The sequence below is a fragment of the Corythoichthys intestinalis genome, chromosome 3, assembly GCF_030265065.1.
Source record: "Corythoichthys intestinalis isolate RoL2023-P3 chromosome 3, ASM3026506v1, whole genome shotgun sequence".
Taxonomy (NCBI): domain Eukaryota; kingdom Metazoa; phylum Chordata; class Actinopteri; order Syngnathiformes; family Syngnathidae; genus Corythoichthys; species Corythoichthys intestinalis.
The window spans coordinates 13,515,612-13,534,517 of NC_080397.1; the positions used below are offsets into that span (position 1 = coordinate 13,515,612).

Genomic DNA, 18,906 nt, shown 5'->3' on the forward strand with positions numbered 1-18,906 from the left:
ACTGCTGTGTAATTTTCTATCCCTTAATTTTCATTGATTGCAATTTAATTTAATCAGACTAGATTTTGTGGCATAATAGTCCGTGATGTAGACGCCCCAGGATGATTCAATATATATTTAGATGTTCAATCAGAGGCAAAAAGACAGCAGAAATTTTTTAGTGCCATTGACAGTGATGGACAGCCAATCCATTTGGACTGGGAGACCTGGCAGACAATTAGTTTTAAATTTGTCATAATAATCTGTCATGGCAGGTTGAACGGATTGAGCCACATAGTTCTTTTGGACGCCCTAAGTGACCTCTTACGACTTCTTCCTGTAATATTTTAAAATGCAAAGTTGAGTTAATCCTTATAGGGCAAGTATTTATGTATATGTAGTATTTATGTAGGCCACAATATTATATGACCGAAAATTTTATAGCAAGTTTCAATTCTAATTATATTATTCAGTTTTTATTATTCGCTATTATTCTGTACATGTACATATATATTTTTAAAACTATTCATCAGTATTCTGTACATGTACATATATATATTTTTTAACTTAATCATTAAATGTTGGTAAAAACAAAATCTAAGGAGTGCATAGGGTTGATAAAAACAGAAATGTGTTTTGATTACGGTTACGGCCCCTTCGTAACACCTCAATGATGATCAATAATAAATAAAATATCATCAATAACAAATAACATTTTCTTTAAACCCCCCCCCCCTTTTTTTAAATGAATAAAGATATTAAATTTGGCTTTATCTTTTTTATTTAAGCTATTTTTTAATTAAATAAAATAAGACATTATTTACAGTTTTCCCCTTTTTTAAAATTAACAAAATATACTAAATAAACTCATATAAATGACTAAGAGAATATTTGCTTGTAACTTATTGCCTGCCATTGACAATGATAGACGTCCAGTTCATTTAACCTTTTAAAACTGAACGTGTCGACACGTTTATGCATATCATCTTTGAAGCCTCGTCACGCTGTGTTTACGTCACCCACGTGCCACTGGGTGGTCTCATTTGAAAGTGCGGAAGTTGAATGGTAAATGGTGTTATACTTATATAGCGCTTTTCCAGAAGTACACACTCGTTTTTACTGGAAGTCAATCGACCTAGTAAAATGGGAGATAATGTCATTTGACTTTTATCGTTTTATTGCCTTCATAAATAAACATTAAAACACTGCATGGACCATGTGTTTATATCCATATTTCCATCATTTCTTGTCATTTTTCAAAACCGAAAGCACCATGAAAAACTACATTTCCCAGGAGCCATTGTGAGGTCACGGAGGACAGACGTAATGTTTTTAACATTTTTAATAAAAATTTCCGAACGAGGCGCCACCTAAGGGGAGGGGAGGCGAGGTCGCGTGTGACGGCTGGTTGGATTGGGCAAGCCACTTTAAAACGAGCGGAATAAATCGAAAACTAAATGTAGCGCAAGCTAATGCATTCTTTCATCTACTCGAGGAAGAGGATGGGCCAGATCTGTCGTTGTTTTCTTTGAATGAGTCGGTGAGCGAGAAGAATGACAGGCTGACAGCAGTGCACAAATGGCGGAAGAGTGGGCTGTGTGACGTAGTGTATGACGTAGCCCTATGTATTATTCAAGGTGAAACTGAGGGTCATGCTTGAAAAAAATGAACTGAACTAGTTTATTGTCAATATCTTTGGAAAGACTTTTTTTTTTTGTCAGTGTTATATTTCTGTTCTGGCTGGGTGGGGGCCGTGGCCCTGGGTTGGCGCCCGCGCGGTTTCTCCGCCCGTCTGCGTGGCTGTCGCGCGCCCGGTGGGGCTTGCGTGCTGCTGGATGTGGTAGGGCATGCTCGGGTTGGGGGTTCCGGTGCCGGGATTGGCGATGCGGCGGCGTAGGGTTGGTCGCCAACGGGCTTACACTCATAAGAGATTCACACGATTACTGGGTTCTAGATCACAGAACTGATTTGTGTACACTCTACCCCTTTCAATCACTTAGCTTATAGTCTCATAGACACCCCCACCCCCATTCTCCTCTTTCACTGGCCAATTGGCCCCCACATGGTGTAAACCGGAAATACATCTCGCTGACGATAGCACCAGCATATTAGTAACTAGTTTAGATGTTCAATGTATTTCTTGTTGTTGTTTGTGTATGTGTTTCTTTTCTTTCTTCTCTTGTATTTCTTTTCTTCTGTCCCCCCATAATCCCTTCCTGTTCGCTGCTTTGTCATAATAAAAAGGTATTTTGAAGGATCACAATGGGAGTATGTCAGACTCTCCATGTGAAACATTAAAACTGTTCAGAATCCGGGCACTTAGACTTCCATTCTCTGTGTCAAACAGCTGAACAGGAAAGGTTAAAAAAAAAAAAAAATAATAATAATAATGTGCATAGTCCATAACTGTCCAGTCAACATTTTGAGTTCCACAACAATTTTGTTTTTTTGGGTTATGTATATATTAAGCATAAGGTGTACATTTAACAAAACAAAATAATTACTGGGGAAAAACAGGTGCTAGCAGATTTGAATTTGGGATGAAATGCATAACTGATGCTACAAACATCTACGATTTACTGGCAACAAATTTATAGGGGTGGCCGTGGCCACCCCTGGCCACCCCCTGGGGGCGCCACTGAATAAGGGACCTGACCAGGCCATTGTGAACATGTTTTTCCTTGAAATATAAAGGCAACATCAAAGGCATGCAAATTCGGATAAAATAGGCTCAGGTGTTAAAGGGTTGTGAGAGCTGGCTGTGAATGCTTATCTTTCATTGCCATTGACGTCAAGCTTCGTCAATAGCTGCCAATGACTTAAATGAGGGCCTTATAAAGGGTTAACATTGACGACACACAATTTTAAGTTTCTTGGTGCATTATACCATAAAATCTTAGCAAAAGATACAATTTAACATTACCAAATTCAATTTTCAAGGCCGCTTATCCGCACCAGGTGCGCCGTAAATCAAACACACCATTGCGTGTAGGATTATACACTTCTTAATGCTTTGTCTGTTTGACTGAATCTTGTTTTCTATTGTTGGAGACACGTCTGTCGATAGCCATTTCAAACAGGCCACGTCAATAAGAGCCTCAACAACTGATATGAGAGGCAACACCTTCAGCAGCGCATTGATCACGGTGACATTTGCTTTGCGCACCCACTAAATGTCCTGCCCTTGTCACAACATTTGAAGAAAATCACACAGATCGATGACACCCACCAGCGTGCAAATCCAAGCACACACACAAATGCCAAAGGGGTATTGAACTCAATTCCAACTTCAGTGAGTTTTACGCTCAAAAATATAATTATTTGAGTGCTCTCAATAGTTCTCCAGGACTAATGTGACATATTTTAAGTATACTAAACCAAGCCTTTTTGGATCATTTTCAAAAACTAATGAAATTTTTTATTCTGTTTATTGATGTTAGCTTTGCATTACATGCAAAAGCTTCAATCAATAATATTACTTTGTTTGTTTGTTTGTTTTGCAACCCAAGCCCTTTTTTGTTTGATCTGCCAAAAATTAAAAATGCAGGTTTATTTTTTTATTTTTTACAAAGTGGAATTTCAAAATGCTACTTGTCGTACCATTTTTGTCCAAATCACATCATTTATATGTCAAAAAATTCAGGAAAACTAAGGGGGGTACGGTTCAGCTAAAATTTGCCAAAAACATACCCATTCATTTGTAATTGCCAAAATTTCCAATTAATTTTTAAATGGCCCTTTTTGTCATTCATTTCAATAGCACAAAGACTTCCGTTCACTGAAATTGATTTCCAACCCAAGTGACCCTATTTGAACAGGAAGTGACCCCGAAATGCCGCCAAATTAACAGAAAGTGACCCATCATAAACAGGAAGTGACCCTGAAATGCCCAAAATTAACAGGAAATGAACCCGAAATGACCCAAATTCAACACAAAGTGACTCCTATATGTTCAGGAAGTGAACCCGAAATGCCCCAAAATAAACAGGAAGTCACCTGAAATCTAGAGGAAATGACCTGTAATGCCCCAAATTTAACTCATTGGCTTCCATTGACGACCTATAGACTTCCAATCCATTTGAAGTGTGTCTGTGTGTGTTCAAACGGATCGAACGTCTACTCGTGATAAAAAAAAATCATAAAGGATAAAGGATGATAAGAGCTTTTTTCTGTTTATTAGTTGTATTGAAGAGTATCGTAAAATAATATCCTGATCCTGATTGATATTTGTTGTATCATCATGTTGTGGAATCATCGGTATCGTGAGCCTTGTATCACAAGTAGTATCATATCGTGAGTTACCCAGAGGTTCTCACCCCTAATGTGCACTGACTTTTGATCTGAATTCAGCATATCTTTACCGATGCTCGTTGGTGTCTCTTCTTTCGCCGATCGTTTGATGTTGTTAAGCTTCGTTTCCATAGTAATTGCAACGACCTAGCTTTCTTCTTTGGGCCCATCATGTGAAAATAAAGGCAAAGATACTCCCAGCTCTCACACAGACAAGCACTCAGGCTAGCTAAGGAGAAACACTGGTGCTGGGGACTAAATGGCAGACAAGGCACGGGTGTAAAATGTCGAAATGTCTTAGGTTGAGGACAGCGTAACCAAAGGACTTCCTGTATTATTATTATTTTTTTAGATGTATATGTGCATATGTAAAGTACATCTCAAATAGAGGATCACTACATGCTTTTATTTCAGATATTTAACAAAGCTTCTGCCTTTTCCTTGAACTCTCACGGCGAGAGAGTAGTTTCTACTTCTCTGTGTTGTGTTGTGTTGTTTCGTTTCAATATTTTATGAAGGCCATTCATGTATTTTTTTCCTCTTCTTTTGCTGTCTAGGTAAGAGTGACCCTTTCTGTATAGTGGAGCTGAGTAACGACCGGCTGCAGACTCACACTGTTTACAAAAACCTCAACCCAGAGTGGAACAAGGTCTTTACTTTGTGAGTACTAATACTGGCAAACGATTAAAATAGCAACTGAAGTCTTCGCTGCCATTGACCGTGATTTTAACTAGGGTAGTGAACATATTACAGTATCTTTGACGTCTGTAGATGTCCAATCAATTTTTAATTCACAGCAGCTCAGTTTACAACTTAAAACATGTATAAATGGGTTAAGCAAAGACAATACTTATAATATCAAATTTGTAGTTGATAATTAGAACAAACTTTACATCAGTTCTTAAATATCTGATACAAAGACATGCAATTCCCAGTGATGGGACATGTTAATTTAAGCATTCTACAAGTGCACACTGCCCACATAGCCTCTTTTCTATACATAACATCACCCATCTTGATAGCCCACTTTTGTTAATGTGACACAACTCTACTTTCACTCTTACATGATAGGAATATAGTGCAACGGTGGACAATGTGTTTAAAAAACATTTTTTGTCATCCAGTAACGTGAAAGACATTCACTCAGTGCTCGAGGTCACCGTTTACGACGAAGACCGAGACAGAAGCGCGGACTTCCTGGGAAAAGTGGCCATTCCTTTACTAAATGTGAGTCAAATTAGTGTTTATTTCTGTGTGAAAAACATTAGGAACTCGAGGAGCATTCTGATACGGCAGCCTAAGCAGTCAAATTCAAAGCATTGCCATATTTAGTGTGGGCACTCCCTCTCAGTATGAAACTAGTTATCAAAAAAATCCCTTTCTGATCCCTGTGACCTTTGACCTCACGACCCCAAAATTTAATCACCTTCTCTGTTTCATATTACAAACATATCCTTTAAGTCTGATAATAAATCCCTTTTAAATTCCTTTTCTGACCTTTGACCTCATCACCCCCGAATTTTATCGCCTTTTCCATACAAACATGTCCCGTCAGATTAATTATTATCCTTTTATGTGTTTTTGAGTTATTTTACATACATACATACAAAAAAAATTATACAAACCTCTGTGACATTTAACCTCATTACCCCAAAATGTACTCTTTCATTTTATATTACAAACATATCCTGTAAATTTGATTATAATCCTTTTATTCATTCCTGAGATATTTTTAATACAGACAAAAAAAACATACAAACCTCTGTGACCTTAGACCTTAATACCCCTAAATTTACTCAACCCCTCCATTTCATATTACAAACATACACTGCAAGTTTTGAGAATCATCCCTTTATTTGTTCTCCAGTTATCATGAAATTCCTTTACTGACCTTTGACCTCATGACCCCAAATGTAACCACCTCTTCCATTTCATATTACAAAGATATCCTTAAAGTTTGATAATAATCCCTATATTTTTGTTATTGAGTCATTGTGAAATTCCATTTCTGCCCTTTACCTCATCACTTCAAAATGTAATCGTCTCTTCCACACAAACATTTCCTGTAAATTTGATTATAATTTTTTTTTCATTCTTTAGTTATGGTTAGTGTTATTTTGAATACAAATATACGGACAAAAAAACATACAAACATATATGACCTTTGACCTCATTACCCCAAAATGTACTTACCTGTTCCATTTCAATATTACAAACATATCATGCAAGTTTTTACAATCATCCCTTTAGTCGGACTTATTGTGTGAAATTACTTTACTGACCTCTGTGACCATCGACCTTATTAACCCAAAATTTAACCACTTCTTCCATTTTATATGACAAACATCCTGTAAATTTCATAATAATCCCTTTACTCATTCTTGAGTTATCTTCAACACAAACATACAGACAAACAAGCAAACAAACAAATTGAACAGACATATGGAACCCGATACATAACCTCCGCTTCTGTAGCTTTCACCTACCGGCAGTGTTAATAAAAAACACACGGTTGAAGTTGCAATATAAGAAGCGTAGGTTATTTTTGTACACGCACTGACGAGTTTCAGAAAGAAGTCAGAAAAGAGATTGACAGTTGAGAAGAATGTAACGACGTGAATGAGAGATGTTATGAAAATGACACTGATCAAAAGATGAAATGACACGTATTTCACAAACTATATTTATATACGCTCGTGTGGTGACTGAAGCTGGTGTCGCATATATACAGTGTGATTCCCCAGGATAGTTAATTTCTGTTTGACAGAGGCGAGCTGCTGTGGGTAATGAACAGGTACTTGTCAGAGTTGCCACAGTTGTTTTGGGTTCCCTGTCAGCAACGGCAGCCGGGGTTCAAAGGTGGCCCGGGAAGCCCATTCTGTCGGGTATTGCCAGACAGACGCCTGTCATGTCCCTCTCCCTGCCCGCAGATCCAAAATGGAGAACGCAAAGCCTACGTCTTGAAAAGCAAGGAGCTGACAGGGCCAACAAAAGGGGTCATCTTTCTCGAAATAGACGTCATTTATAATGCTGTAAGTCCTTTTTTTTTTTTTTTTTTTTTTTTAAATTCCCCAACAGTATTGAAACAAAATGTTTATCCTCCGCCCTTTCTCTCACTGCTGTTGTCTCAATTCTGTCCTCCCTCGTCCTCATTTTTTGGTCTAATTATTCTCAGCATCCTTTGTTCGCCCATTCCCTCGCTATCTGTGTGCGTCCCTTAGCTGCCATCTTAATAACCCCTACACCCGCTGGTACCAACCTCTCACATGGGCTTGTGTTCTATTCTTACAACAGAAAACTGAAAATATTCAAAACAAGATAAATATTTCACCACATTGTTTTCCTCCAGGTGAAAGCTGGTCTTCGGACGCTGATTCCAATTGAGCAGAAGTACATAGAGGAAGAGCCCAAGGTGTCCAAACAGGTAAATTACTTAGTGGTCTAAATTACTGTCCACCATATCACAAAAGTAGAAAATTGCACCCAATGTGTAAAAGTTAAAATACTCTGAAAATTGCATATTTTGTACATGAAATATACAGTATGTTGATTAAAAACTGGAGTTGTTAAAAAAAAAAAAACATGTTAAATTGACATCGGATAATATCTTTATCGGTTTTCCATTATCGGTTTTGGGCCAATGTGCATGTTGCCTTCAAAATGAATGTTGAAGCCTTCTGCCTTTGTACAAGGGCTGATCACAGCTTAGCACAGCAGTTATGCTTATTGACCTTTAGATGTCCTCAAACTAAGATGTTTGGGACTTGTTATGTGAGCATTATCATTATTAACGCATCCAGTGGAGCATTACAATATAGTTAGCCATAATATGTTCAGACCACGATCGCATATATCGGTACTGGTTTGATATGGTTATCGGATTTTTGGAGTTGGACAATATTGGGATATCGGTTATCGGTTATAAAGTCATTATTGGAGAACTCTAGTAATAACAGTACTACAGTATACAGTACTCCGTATACTTTTTTTTTTTAAACATCCTTTATTTACTTTTTATTACCTCATTTGCTGCCGTTGATGTCTCTAGACTTCCCAATCCATTTTGACTGGAATGTTCATTCGCCCCCTCCCAGTCTATATGGATTGGACGTCTAGTGTCATCAATGGCATTGAAAGATGAGCATTCACAGCTAATCCTCCCTGTTTAAAAGGATTGGATTTCTGTACTTGTCAATTCAATGACTGAAATACTAGTTTTATTTACCCTCTATGGACCATTGTATCAATGCCATTTGCAGAGGTGGGTAGTAACACGTTACATGTACTCTGTTACATTTACTTGAGTAACTTTTTGAGAAAATTTTAATTCTAAGAGTAGTTTTAAGGGCTGTGAAACATTTAAAATTTTTAATTGAGTTAATCACAGCTTAAAAATTAATTAATCATAATTAATCGCAATTCAAACCATCTATAAAATATGCCATATTTTTCTGTTAATTATTGTTGGAATCGAAAGATAAGACTCGAGAAGGATATATGCATTCAACATACTGTACATAAGTACTGTATTTGTTTATTATAACAATAAATCAACAAGATGGCATTAACATTATTAACATTCTGTTAAAGCGATCCATGGATAGAAAGATATGTAGTTCTTAAAAGATAAATGTTGGTACAAGTTATAGAAATTTTATATTAAAACCCCCTCTAAATGTTTTCGTTTTAATAAAGTTTATAAAATTTTCAATCAAAAAATAAACTAGTAGCTCGCCATTGTTGATGTCAATAATAATTATGGTGCTGAAACCCATAAAATCAGTTGCACCCAAGCGCCAGCAGAGGGCGGCAAAACACCAAAAAACACAAGTAACAAGCGGAAATACACTTTGCTGTCATTTTAATCTGTTTGAGCAGGGCGTGTGCGTTAAATGCGTCAAATATTTTAACCTGATTAATTTTAAAAATTAATTAACGCCCGTTAACGCGATAATTTTGACAACCCTAGTAGTTTTACTAAGCCATACTTTTTACTTGAGTAAATTTGTGAAGAAAAGAACGCTACTCTTACTCCGCTACTTTGGGCTACACAAGAGTCGTTACATTTTCCTCTTTATTCTACATATTAGATTTATTATTTTTTTTCCCAGCGATGCAATTGCCAAGAGTAGCGCTACTATGCTACTCTTGGCAAGTATTCGTATTTATTATTCAAAATGTCCTGCATTTTTAGTTTAGAATCATTAATTGATGTCTAATATTTAGTTTAAAAAAAAAGGCTAAAAAAATTATTCACTTGCATATTTTAAACTTTTAAATAAATTACGTCACAATGAAAAAATTTGCATCTGTAAAAAAGTCACGGATATCTATGTCATAACTAGCTTAGTTGTATTTTTTTCAGTACTGTCACATTTTCCCCAATATTTTAGATGATAAATAATCGATCCAAACAAAGAAAAATTTAAAAACAACGTTAACGGGTAAATATATGAAAAAGAAAATCTCGACCACTCCTTGATGTCTGCGATTTCTGCATCGCGACCCTTGTTATATTACCATGTTTCAACCACAAAATCCCCCCCAAATCCAGCTGTGGCCATTCACAGCTGTGTCTTGACACTCAATGATACATGCTACATGGAGTTTTCGGATCGAAACAAGGTAAGGACGCGATAATATCTCGTTAAAGTCATGGCGTCTTTAATTCTGCTCTTTCATGCTCTCACCTCCAAATAGGTTTTCGCTGTTAATTATTTTTATTTTTTTTTTAAATGCCCTCCTGTTCAAAAATTTTCTTCCCCCAGAAAATTGAGATTTTAAGCTTTCCAATGATGTTGCACACATGCATATTGGACAATTTTGAAATTTGGCCAAATTGGGGGTCTCAAAGCGGAGCTTCAAGTCACCTGAGTGTTTTCCGCTATATACATGCAATCAAGCTTCTCACACACACACATCTATATAAAAATGGAAAAGATTTATAGTGAAGAAAAAAATTCTAATATAACAATGAAAAAAAGTATTTTCAAAAATATTGACAATAAACTAGTTCAGTTCAATTTTTTCAGGAATACGAATCAGTTTCCTCTTGAACAGGACACGGAGCTACGTCACACAGCCCACTTTTCCCCCGTTGGCGCACTGCTGTCAGCCTGTCACTCTGCCCTCTGTCACTCGCCGACTCATCCGAGGAAAACAACAACAAATGCGGCTCATCCTCTTCCTTGAGTTGATGAAATAATGCATTAGCTTGCGCCAAATTTAGTTTTTGATTCATTCCGCACATTTTAAAGTCGCTCGCTCAATCCAACCGGCCGTCGCTTGCTCCCATGCCTCCCTTTCCTTAGCTGGCGCCCCACAAGGCAATTTATTAAAATGTTCACATTAGGTTCGTCCTTCTTGACCTCCTGAGGCTTCTTGCCCTCCTGGGATATGTAGTCTTCGCGCTGCTTTCGGTTTTGATGAAGGACAAGAACTGATGGAAATATGGAGATAAACACATGGTCCATGCAGCGTTCCAATGCTTATTTATGAGTGCAATAAAACTATAAAAGTCAAATGACATTATCTCCCGTTTTACTTGGTCGATTGACTTCAAGTAAAAACTGGTGTAGACCTTAACTTCCGCACTTTCAAATGAGACCAACTAGTGGCACGTGGGCGACGTAATTACAGTGTGACGAGGCTTCAAAGATGATATGCGTAAACGTGTCGCTGCCGACACGTTCGGTGTTAAAAGGTTAATCCATCTGCAGGCGACCATCATGATTTTACGACACTATGCAGGTGTGCGCTGGTCCTCATGGGAAACGCAGCGCTGGTCCTCATGGGAAATGCAGTCTTCTTTAAGGCAAAACACTACCGCTTTTTTCCGACGTCGCTAAAATCGACCAAAACTGAAAAGTTACCAAGTGTTGCTTTAAATCACTAAAATGTGTACCTAATTAATTAAGGTTCAGATAAAATTATTATCATCTTATAATTACAATTTGAAAAAAAAAACACTTTTTACATACAAAAAAATAATTAAAAGGTGTCGTTATCAGGCCGGCCGGCTTTACCAATGAGGTGTCCCTTATTTTTTTTCAGGGAGTAGGCAACTCTACACATGGCTGCATTTCATGTACAGTATTTGGTAATTTTATGCTAAGGACCCACGTTTGTCACTTTCCACCCTATTACTCAAACAATACACTAGTTCAGTGTAAAATTATCTGAAATGAAGTACGCTGAGAAGTGCCAATACACATTTTGAGTAAAAAAATGCCTGAAATTTAAGATTATTTGAGTGAGAATGCCATCAAATGGGTAGAATAAATGCTAATATACAGTGTAAAAACTCTTTAGCCACCAGCGCGCCCTATGCGTGCCCCACTGTGGTAGGCCGTAACCAGCCAGCGTGGTCTCTTCAAACTCAACAACTGTGCGGGCAAGATAAAACAAGGTGATTGAAGAGGGAAAACAGCGTTTGATTTTTGTTTCTTCTCTCCTCTCTCCCTTCTCTCATCTGTCAGCTGCCTCGCATCCACCCCGGCCGGCTGAATAGAAATGTCAAGCTGTCAACCGCGGGGTGCATAAGTAGATTGGCCGTCCTTCTAGATGGCCCTTTTTGCTACTGCTGCTTTGCACTTCATTGTCACGCCGCTCAGTGTGGCAGCAGCACAAAGGGCTGAATGGCTGGGGCCGGCCCACGTCACACATGTCATACGAGTGACCGTTTGGGCTTAGTAGTCAATGCCGCGCCATGCCCTGCCGCACACATCACTAGCCGACACGGTGCTCCGCGCGAAAACATCTCCCATACCACCCTGGTTTCAACCCTCTGTCCATTTTTAAGTCGTCTCTGTTGCACTGGCCTACTCTTCTCTCCCCCCTCTCGAGTGTCAGAATCTCAATCTCACCTCTGACTCACAGAGATGACCCTTGTCAGCGTCTCACAATGATGATGTCACTGCTGTTTTGGAAGGCTCGCCCCTTGATGCCGCAAAGGCTGCTTAGTGCCAGCGCGTACCTACTGTTGCTTGCTGATTAGTTGGAAGAAAAGTCTTTGGCAGAGCCTTTCTACTTGATGACTCGTAGAATAAATCAAGGCCTTTTAAACATTTATGAAATAATATTTTAATCCCTGAATAACTGCAAGGCATTTTCTTTGTGGCAGTTATATACTAGGGTGACCATATTTTGATTTCCAAAAAAGAGGACACTCAGCCCCGCCTCAAGATACATGAATTTTACTCGAAGTTCACTCAAAGATGCCTATATCACTTTAATATATTTAAAGTGTGCCCCCTCACTCTGGATGGAAAAATGCAGTTTGAAAATAAATAAATAAATAATGACTTAAACAAACAAACAAACAAACAAACAAACAAACAAACAAACAAACAAACAAACAAACAAACAAACAAACAAAAAATATATATATAATGCAGACCCATAGAAATGTAGTCCAATCAATACACATACACACAGTGGGCTATGTGCCAACTAAACATTTTTATAAATGACTAAAACGACAATTGTCCTTGACAAATTGTTATTCCCATTCAATTGATATTCTCATTCAATGTTCTAGATTGCACACAAACAAAAACCGAAATAAATTGACAAACTATTCAACCAGCATGTTTCCGAACGTAGCAGTTCAAAACTACGTTTCCCATAACGCCTAGCGCGGTTTAGCTTACTGATAGCTAGCTGACGCAAAAATCAAACTTTGCTATAAAAGTTTACAATCATCGGCAGCGCAACGATGCGACACCAAACGGGATTTTACAGTCAAAGCTCCGACAGAAGTCAACAGTTGCCGTTATATACGTATTTATCGTAAAAAAAACTTAACAACTGGGCAGGCGTTGTGGCCAAATTGTCAACCCAGTAGATGGCGGTAATGCCTCATGATAGGGGTAAACTGCCAACAAAAACAAGAAGAACTCCTTCCCTCCCTGCTACTAGCAGGCATGTCATCGCAGGCAGGCACTGCCACCCAGCGGCCAGAGGGATTCCCTTCAAATTGGTCCCATGAAAAATCATAAAAACCGGACATTTTTATGAATTTATAAAACCCAGCCGGACGACGAGGATACTACATGAAAGTAGGACTTGTGCGGGCAAAAGAGTTCGTTTGGTCACCCTATTATATACGTACAAATAAAAAAAGCTACGATATATATTTAAATTTCCAATAGTTTATTATTTATACTGGTTGTCAGAAAGCACAATAAAAGCAACAAATTAATTTAATCATTTAATATAAATAGCAATGCGTGAAAATGTCGCATGCTGATCATATGAAATATTGCCATGTTGACTATTTCTAACTATGTGATCCGTGCAACGTGCACGCTTCAGTTTGTTTGGTTTGTGGAAGTATAATATTTGTTGTTTATATTAAAGGTTTACTTTAAAAAATAAAATTGGGCCTAAGATATGTTTAGCTAGCGGGTATATCAACTGATTATTTAAGTAAAATTGATTTTTATATGTAATTACTTTTTAAAGCAATGTGAAATGTTCATAACTATTTTCATTATTGTTATTCATTTTACTTCAATTTGTCTCTAGTAAATGGTAAATGGTATTATGCTTATATAGCGCTAGTAAAAGTTAGTTTCTCATCGTTTTAGGAAACATACATGCAAACACTTTCCACTTTAGTCATAAAGTCTATTCTTTATGCTGTTAAATCAAGCAACCATTTTTAGTCAAAAATATTACCTTCGCACAGTACACATGGCTAGAACTGGAAACCACAATATTAAACATTGTTAAAATAAAAATAAAAGACGTTTGAAGCAATAAAGCACACTTGAAATGATTTCCTATGGAACAAATTCCAATCTTGACAGAATGAAAATGTCGCTCTTTAATCAGCATCCATGTTGGGAATGTTTTTTTTTTCCTCCTGTCCTTGTTTACTATTGCACCGCATTGTTGCAATTCCCAATTGTGCCAACCCTACTTTCCAGCTGCTGTTGCGCAACTTCAACAGAGTGAGGCGCTGCATCATGTTCCTCATCAACACAGGCTGTTACATCAACAGCTGCTTTGAATGGGAATCCCCACAGAGGAGCATTTGTGCATTTGTGGTACGTACAACTCACTTGAAATCTATCTGCTGCACAATATATACAATATACAATACTGTTAACATATGTTATCACTAGAAAATGTACTTTCTGTTTAAAATAAATTTTGGGAATGCTTTCATGCTGGTCAATGAACGCCCTTGGATTTCAGGTGGTTCACTTGCTGTTGATTTTGTGGTATTCCTTGGTCGCTTCCTGAGGATTTTAGGTCATTCCTGTTGATTTGAGGGCATGTCTGGGTCCCTTCCAGTTAATTTTGGGCCACTTGTTAAATTTGGGTGATTTCTATCTTGCTTGCTACTGATTTTGAAGCATTTCAGGGTCACTTCCTTTTGATTTTGGGTCAGTTGTTGTCATGGGCCTACAACGTCATAACCTGCATGTACACTTTTTGCTAGAGCTGGGACATTAGACCAAACAGATTGGGTGAACGGGGGTCAGGGCTTCATTTCTTACGAATATGAACCTAATTAATGGATAATCTAAACGATCAATGCAAAATACATCTGCACTGACTTGTACTAACTTTCACGTGTATTGGTTTAGATGATACACCGTTCGATTCAAACCTTTTTTGAAAACTTCCAGAAGAAATGTTCTGGATTTCATTAGCAAATTTAAATAGCAATATTTGAACATAAATCACATTAACATACACAATAAATACACACTTGTTAATAATCTCTTAAGGAATGCAAAAAACAAACATTTTTCTTAAGACCACCAACATTGTCTGTCTAAATGAATAAATACCCCCAAATTTTCTCAGTTATATGACAAAAATAATTAAAAAATCAAGCCTTCCTTTAAGTAAAACCACAACTACTTTTGTCCACAAGCATAAGGAAACAAAAATTGAAAACGTTTTACCTCGGATATGATTAATGTATGATTATCTGATAAAAATGTCTGCATTGGCTAAAAATACAAATAATTAAAAAAAAAAAAAAAAAACACTGTGAAAATAAATCAAATGAGCGTTTGAGGGGAAAAAATGGACCGGCACATTCAGCTAGTGAAAAAGGCTAAATTTAAGGTCTGAACATTTTAAAAATAATTCACTTAATAATTTATGTTAGGGTCAATTCTATCCTTACAACATATGGGAAAGACAATCGAAATGACATGTACAACTGAACTCAGTATATAATGCAAATAAGGTTGCTAAAAAGTTGGTGAGGACAATCTGAGCATCCTGAAAAGTTGTTGGTGTTATGTCCCTGCCGTCCCTATGCAAACCTACGCCCTTGCTTGTTGTTAACTTTGGGGGCAATTCCAGGTCACTTGTTATTGAACTTTGTGAAATTATCCTCATTTCCTGATAATTTTGGGTCACTTGTTGATTTTTTTTTTTTTTTGGGGGGGGGGGGGGGGGGCAATTCCAGGTCGCTTGCTACTGAGTTTGGGGTGATTCTGGTCATTTCCTGATGGTTTAGGGTCACTTTTTGTTATTTTGGAGCAAGACTACTGATTTTTTTGGTCAGAAATAATGACCGCCAATTGAGATTTTTTAAAATTATTTTTTTGTGGCTCCACTAACGGAGATTTTCCGTGTGTCCAAGGTGCGCATAAGCGCTGCCAACATTCCCAGTTAAAGTGGATTGGACATCTTATCGTGGTCAGTGGCAGCCAATGACTTCAAGGTCAGCGAAGTTTGAGGCTGCCCCATTGAGAGGACAACGAATACAATTCTGACGAGCGGTGTATTCGTATTGTGTGAATTAAATCGAGTATTTCAAGGCAGTAAAACAGGTATGTAGGCCAAGGACAAAGTGTTTTATAGTTTATAGAAAGGCTGAAATTCAAACATCATTTTTGCCTTTCCCCTCCCACTCTTGTGAGTGTGTTGGCGTAGGAGCGCGCACTTAGCTAAAAGCATCCGAGTGTTAAGGACCTCTCCTTTACACAGGTACCCTCAACCCCCTCCTCCATTTCTTCATCACTCTCTCATTCCTCCCTCACTTCCAGAGGCCTCTTAATCACTTCGCTCATCTCTTTAAGTGGGTTTTTATGGGGGGCCATCTGGCCAAGGTGGTGCGATTGTGAAGGTGTACGTCTGTGTGTGATTACTGGCACGTGTGTGTGTGTGTTGCTGTCTCTTTGGACAGATGTTGCACTTAACTTTTCAAAATGGCAGAGGTGGCGTCGTGGCAGCCCCTAAATGTTTAAGTGTGTGCTATATCTCAAGTAAGCAGCCGGTCACGACTGCTTGGTAGCGAACTAGGAGCGAGACAGCAAGGGAGCAGGTGTGAATTTAAATGTACTTTATTCCCGAAATATAAAACCAACTAGTAAAGTATCCAAATAAAATGATGTGGATCAAAACTTACTCACATGTGTGCTCATCTGTACACATTCGACTTATAGGGGAGAACTGGGTTTGTTCTCCCATGAGTTGGTTGTCACACTGTCTGTAACTCGACCACCAGAGGGCAGTGTTTAACAATATCAGCATTGAAATGATCTTAATTGTGCTCTGGAAAAAATACCTTTTTTTATTGTAAAGATTTTACACAATGTTTATATTTATGAAAGTATTACCATTAAAAAGCCTTACACTTACCCTAATCTTACAAACAAACAAAAAACCTCAAGGCAGATCCTAACCTCAGACTTAACTAATTGTACTAAACTTGACCTTTGACCCAATCTAGATACCTACCTTCAATGTTCACTGATCCTGCAAAAAAATCAAACAAATACTTACCCAAAAATACCTACCTGTAAAGAATATTACATGTAAACAGCAGTCGACTCTAGCTAGCCAGTTGAATGTTAGCTCTTGACTTATCTTTTAGCAAAAAAAAAAAGTTGGGGTTTGTTCTCAGAATTTGGATGGGGTTGTTGGTCCGCCATCAACAGTTAGAAGGATTAATTTATTGATTTATTCATTCATTCATTTTCCAAGCCGCTTATCCTCAACAGGGTCGCAGGGGTGCTAGAGCCTATTCCAGTTAACAATTGGCGGTAGGCAGGGTACACCCTGAATCAATTGCCAGCCAATCGCAGGGCTAAAAGAATTCAAAGGATTTATTTTTTAGAAAAACTTGGTATCGGTACAGTATCGCCATCGGCTGATACCACACAGCCAACACTAAATAGGAGTACACACAAGTCAAAAGTTTTGAGATTTTCTCGTTGAACTCAATGGTGAAAAGTCCAAAACTTATGACCGCAGGAGTATATTTACCGCTAACTTATTGGCTGACTCTGATGTGATTTGATGAGCCAGAGTTACTCTAAACATATAAAAATATGCTGTTTTATATCAAGTGCTCAGTAACTTTGCAATATAATAACACTGAAAATAAGGAAACATATACAGGGTGACCCCAAAAAAAAAAAAAAAAAAGACAGGAGCTTTTTAACAATCCAATAAAACCAGGAATGTTGGAAAAGAAAAAAAAATATTCCTAGTAATTGAAATCTTAAAACATGCCATTTAAGAGACACTTGTGGAATTTTCATTTAAAAATGACATCCTTTAAATGACGTCGTCCTCCATGAAGGCATTTTTTAAATTTGTTGTTGACCACTGTTGAAAAAAAAGGGAATTTTTGCGTATTAGCAGACATGATGTAGTGGCAGCACAGCGAGACAGTAAATAATAGAGGTGGGAATCTTTGGGCACCTAACGATTCGATGACGATAATAAAATACGTAAGTCCCCATTCTGTATCAGCAGCTTCAAACTACATTCAACTAATTTAATGTTGTGAATCAACCGTTAAAGTTGTTAAAATTGCTCCCGTTATTTCATATTTTCCCTCCTGCCTACTTTCGACATGTGAAAGTTTTAAAACTGTTTCAAAGATAGATTCAAGTCAGTATTTTCTGATTTAGGATTATTTTAGATAAAAAGTTAATTAGGTTCGCACGCAATGTTAGCCACAACAGCTTTTCAGAGAAGTCACTGCTTTAAGATGGCGGCTGATTACTAAGGCTTGCAAGTCTGTCATTTCGTATCTAGTTCTCTTTACATGTGCTAACGCTGCCGAGTCCGTCATTTAGCATCTAGTACTATATACATATCTACCGTAGCATTATGTGGACGTAGTTTGTAGCCATAGCGGCTGTCGGCAGCAGTCAGGTGTAACTGTTTTTTTTTTTTTTTTTTAATCTAGCGACATGAGTTGAGCCAGAGCCGTGAATTGAGCATTGTCATTACCCTGGTAATGAGTCATGATCCGAGTAATGAGAAGCATGATGTTTACGCTCGGTCCGTTCCTCATTGTGTCATGAAGACTGCGCTGACCGTGTTTTATTTCCGCTTTACTTGACATGTTTTAGTAATCGGAATTTGGATGTTGGTGAATCGTTCTTGAATCTTCCACGGCCGAATCTCGAATAATCTAAGAATCGGAAATTTTGCAAATCTCTATCCCAAATCCCAAAATGGTTGACCCCATTCTAAATGCCCATATCTCGAAAACAACTTGATGGATCTTAATGAAATTGAATACAGTTTATTTTGAAGGTCATACGTTTTATTGGTTGAATTTACAAAGAAAAGTACAAATATATGTTGGTTTTATGACAGATTTTCATAAATGCCTATGCCGCCTATGACACACGTCGAGTCTGT

General features: G+C 37.7%; 1 protein-coding gene across 3 annotated transcripts in view; it reads left to right on the plus strand.

Moving 5' to 3' along the window:
• LOC130913862 (multiple C2 and transmembrane domain-containing protein 1) overlaps nt 1-18,906 on the plus strand; it is a 266,167-nt gene that overhangs the window by 127,052 nt on the left and 120,209 nt on the right. For all 3 annotated transcript variants that reach the window (XM_057832765.1, XM_057832766.1, XM_057832767.1), the window contains 5 exons: nt 4,827-4,929; nt 5,394-5,496; nt 7,200-7,301; nt 7,619-7,693; nt 14,202-14,321. In XM_057832765.1, coding sequence (XP_057688748.1) covers nt 4,827-4,929; nt 5,394-5,496; nt 7,200-7,301; nt 7,619-7,693; nt 14,202-14,321 — 503 coding nt within the window. The remainder of the gene's footprint in view (nt 1-4,826; nt 4,930-5,393; nt 5,497-7,199; nt 7,302-7,618; nt 7,694-14,201; nt 14,322-18,906) is intronic.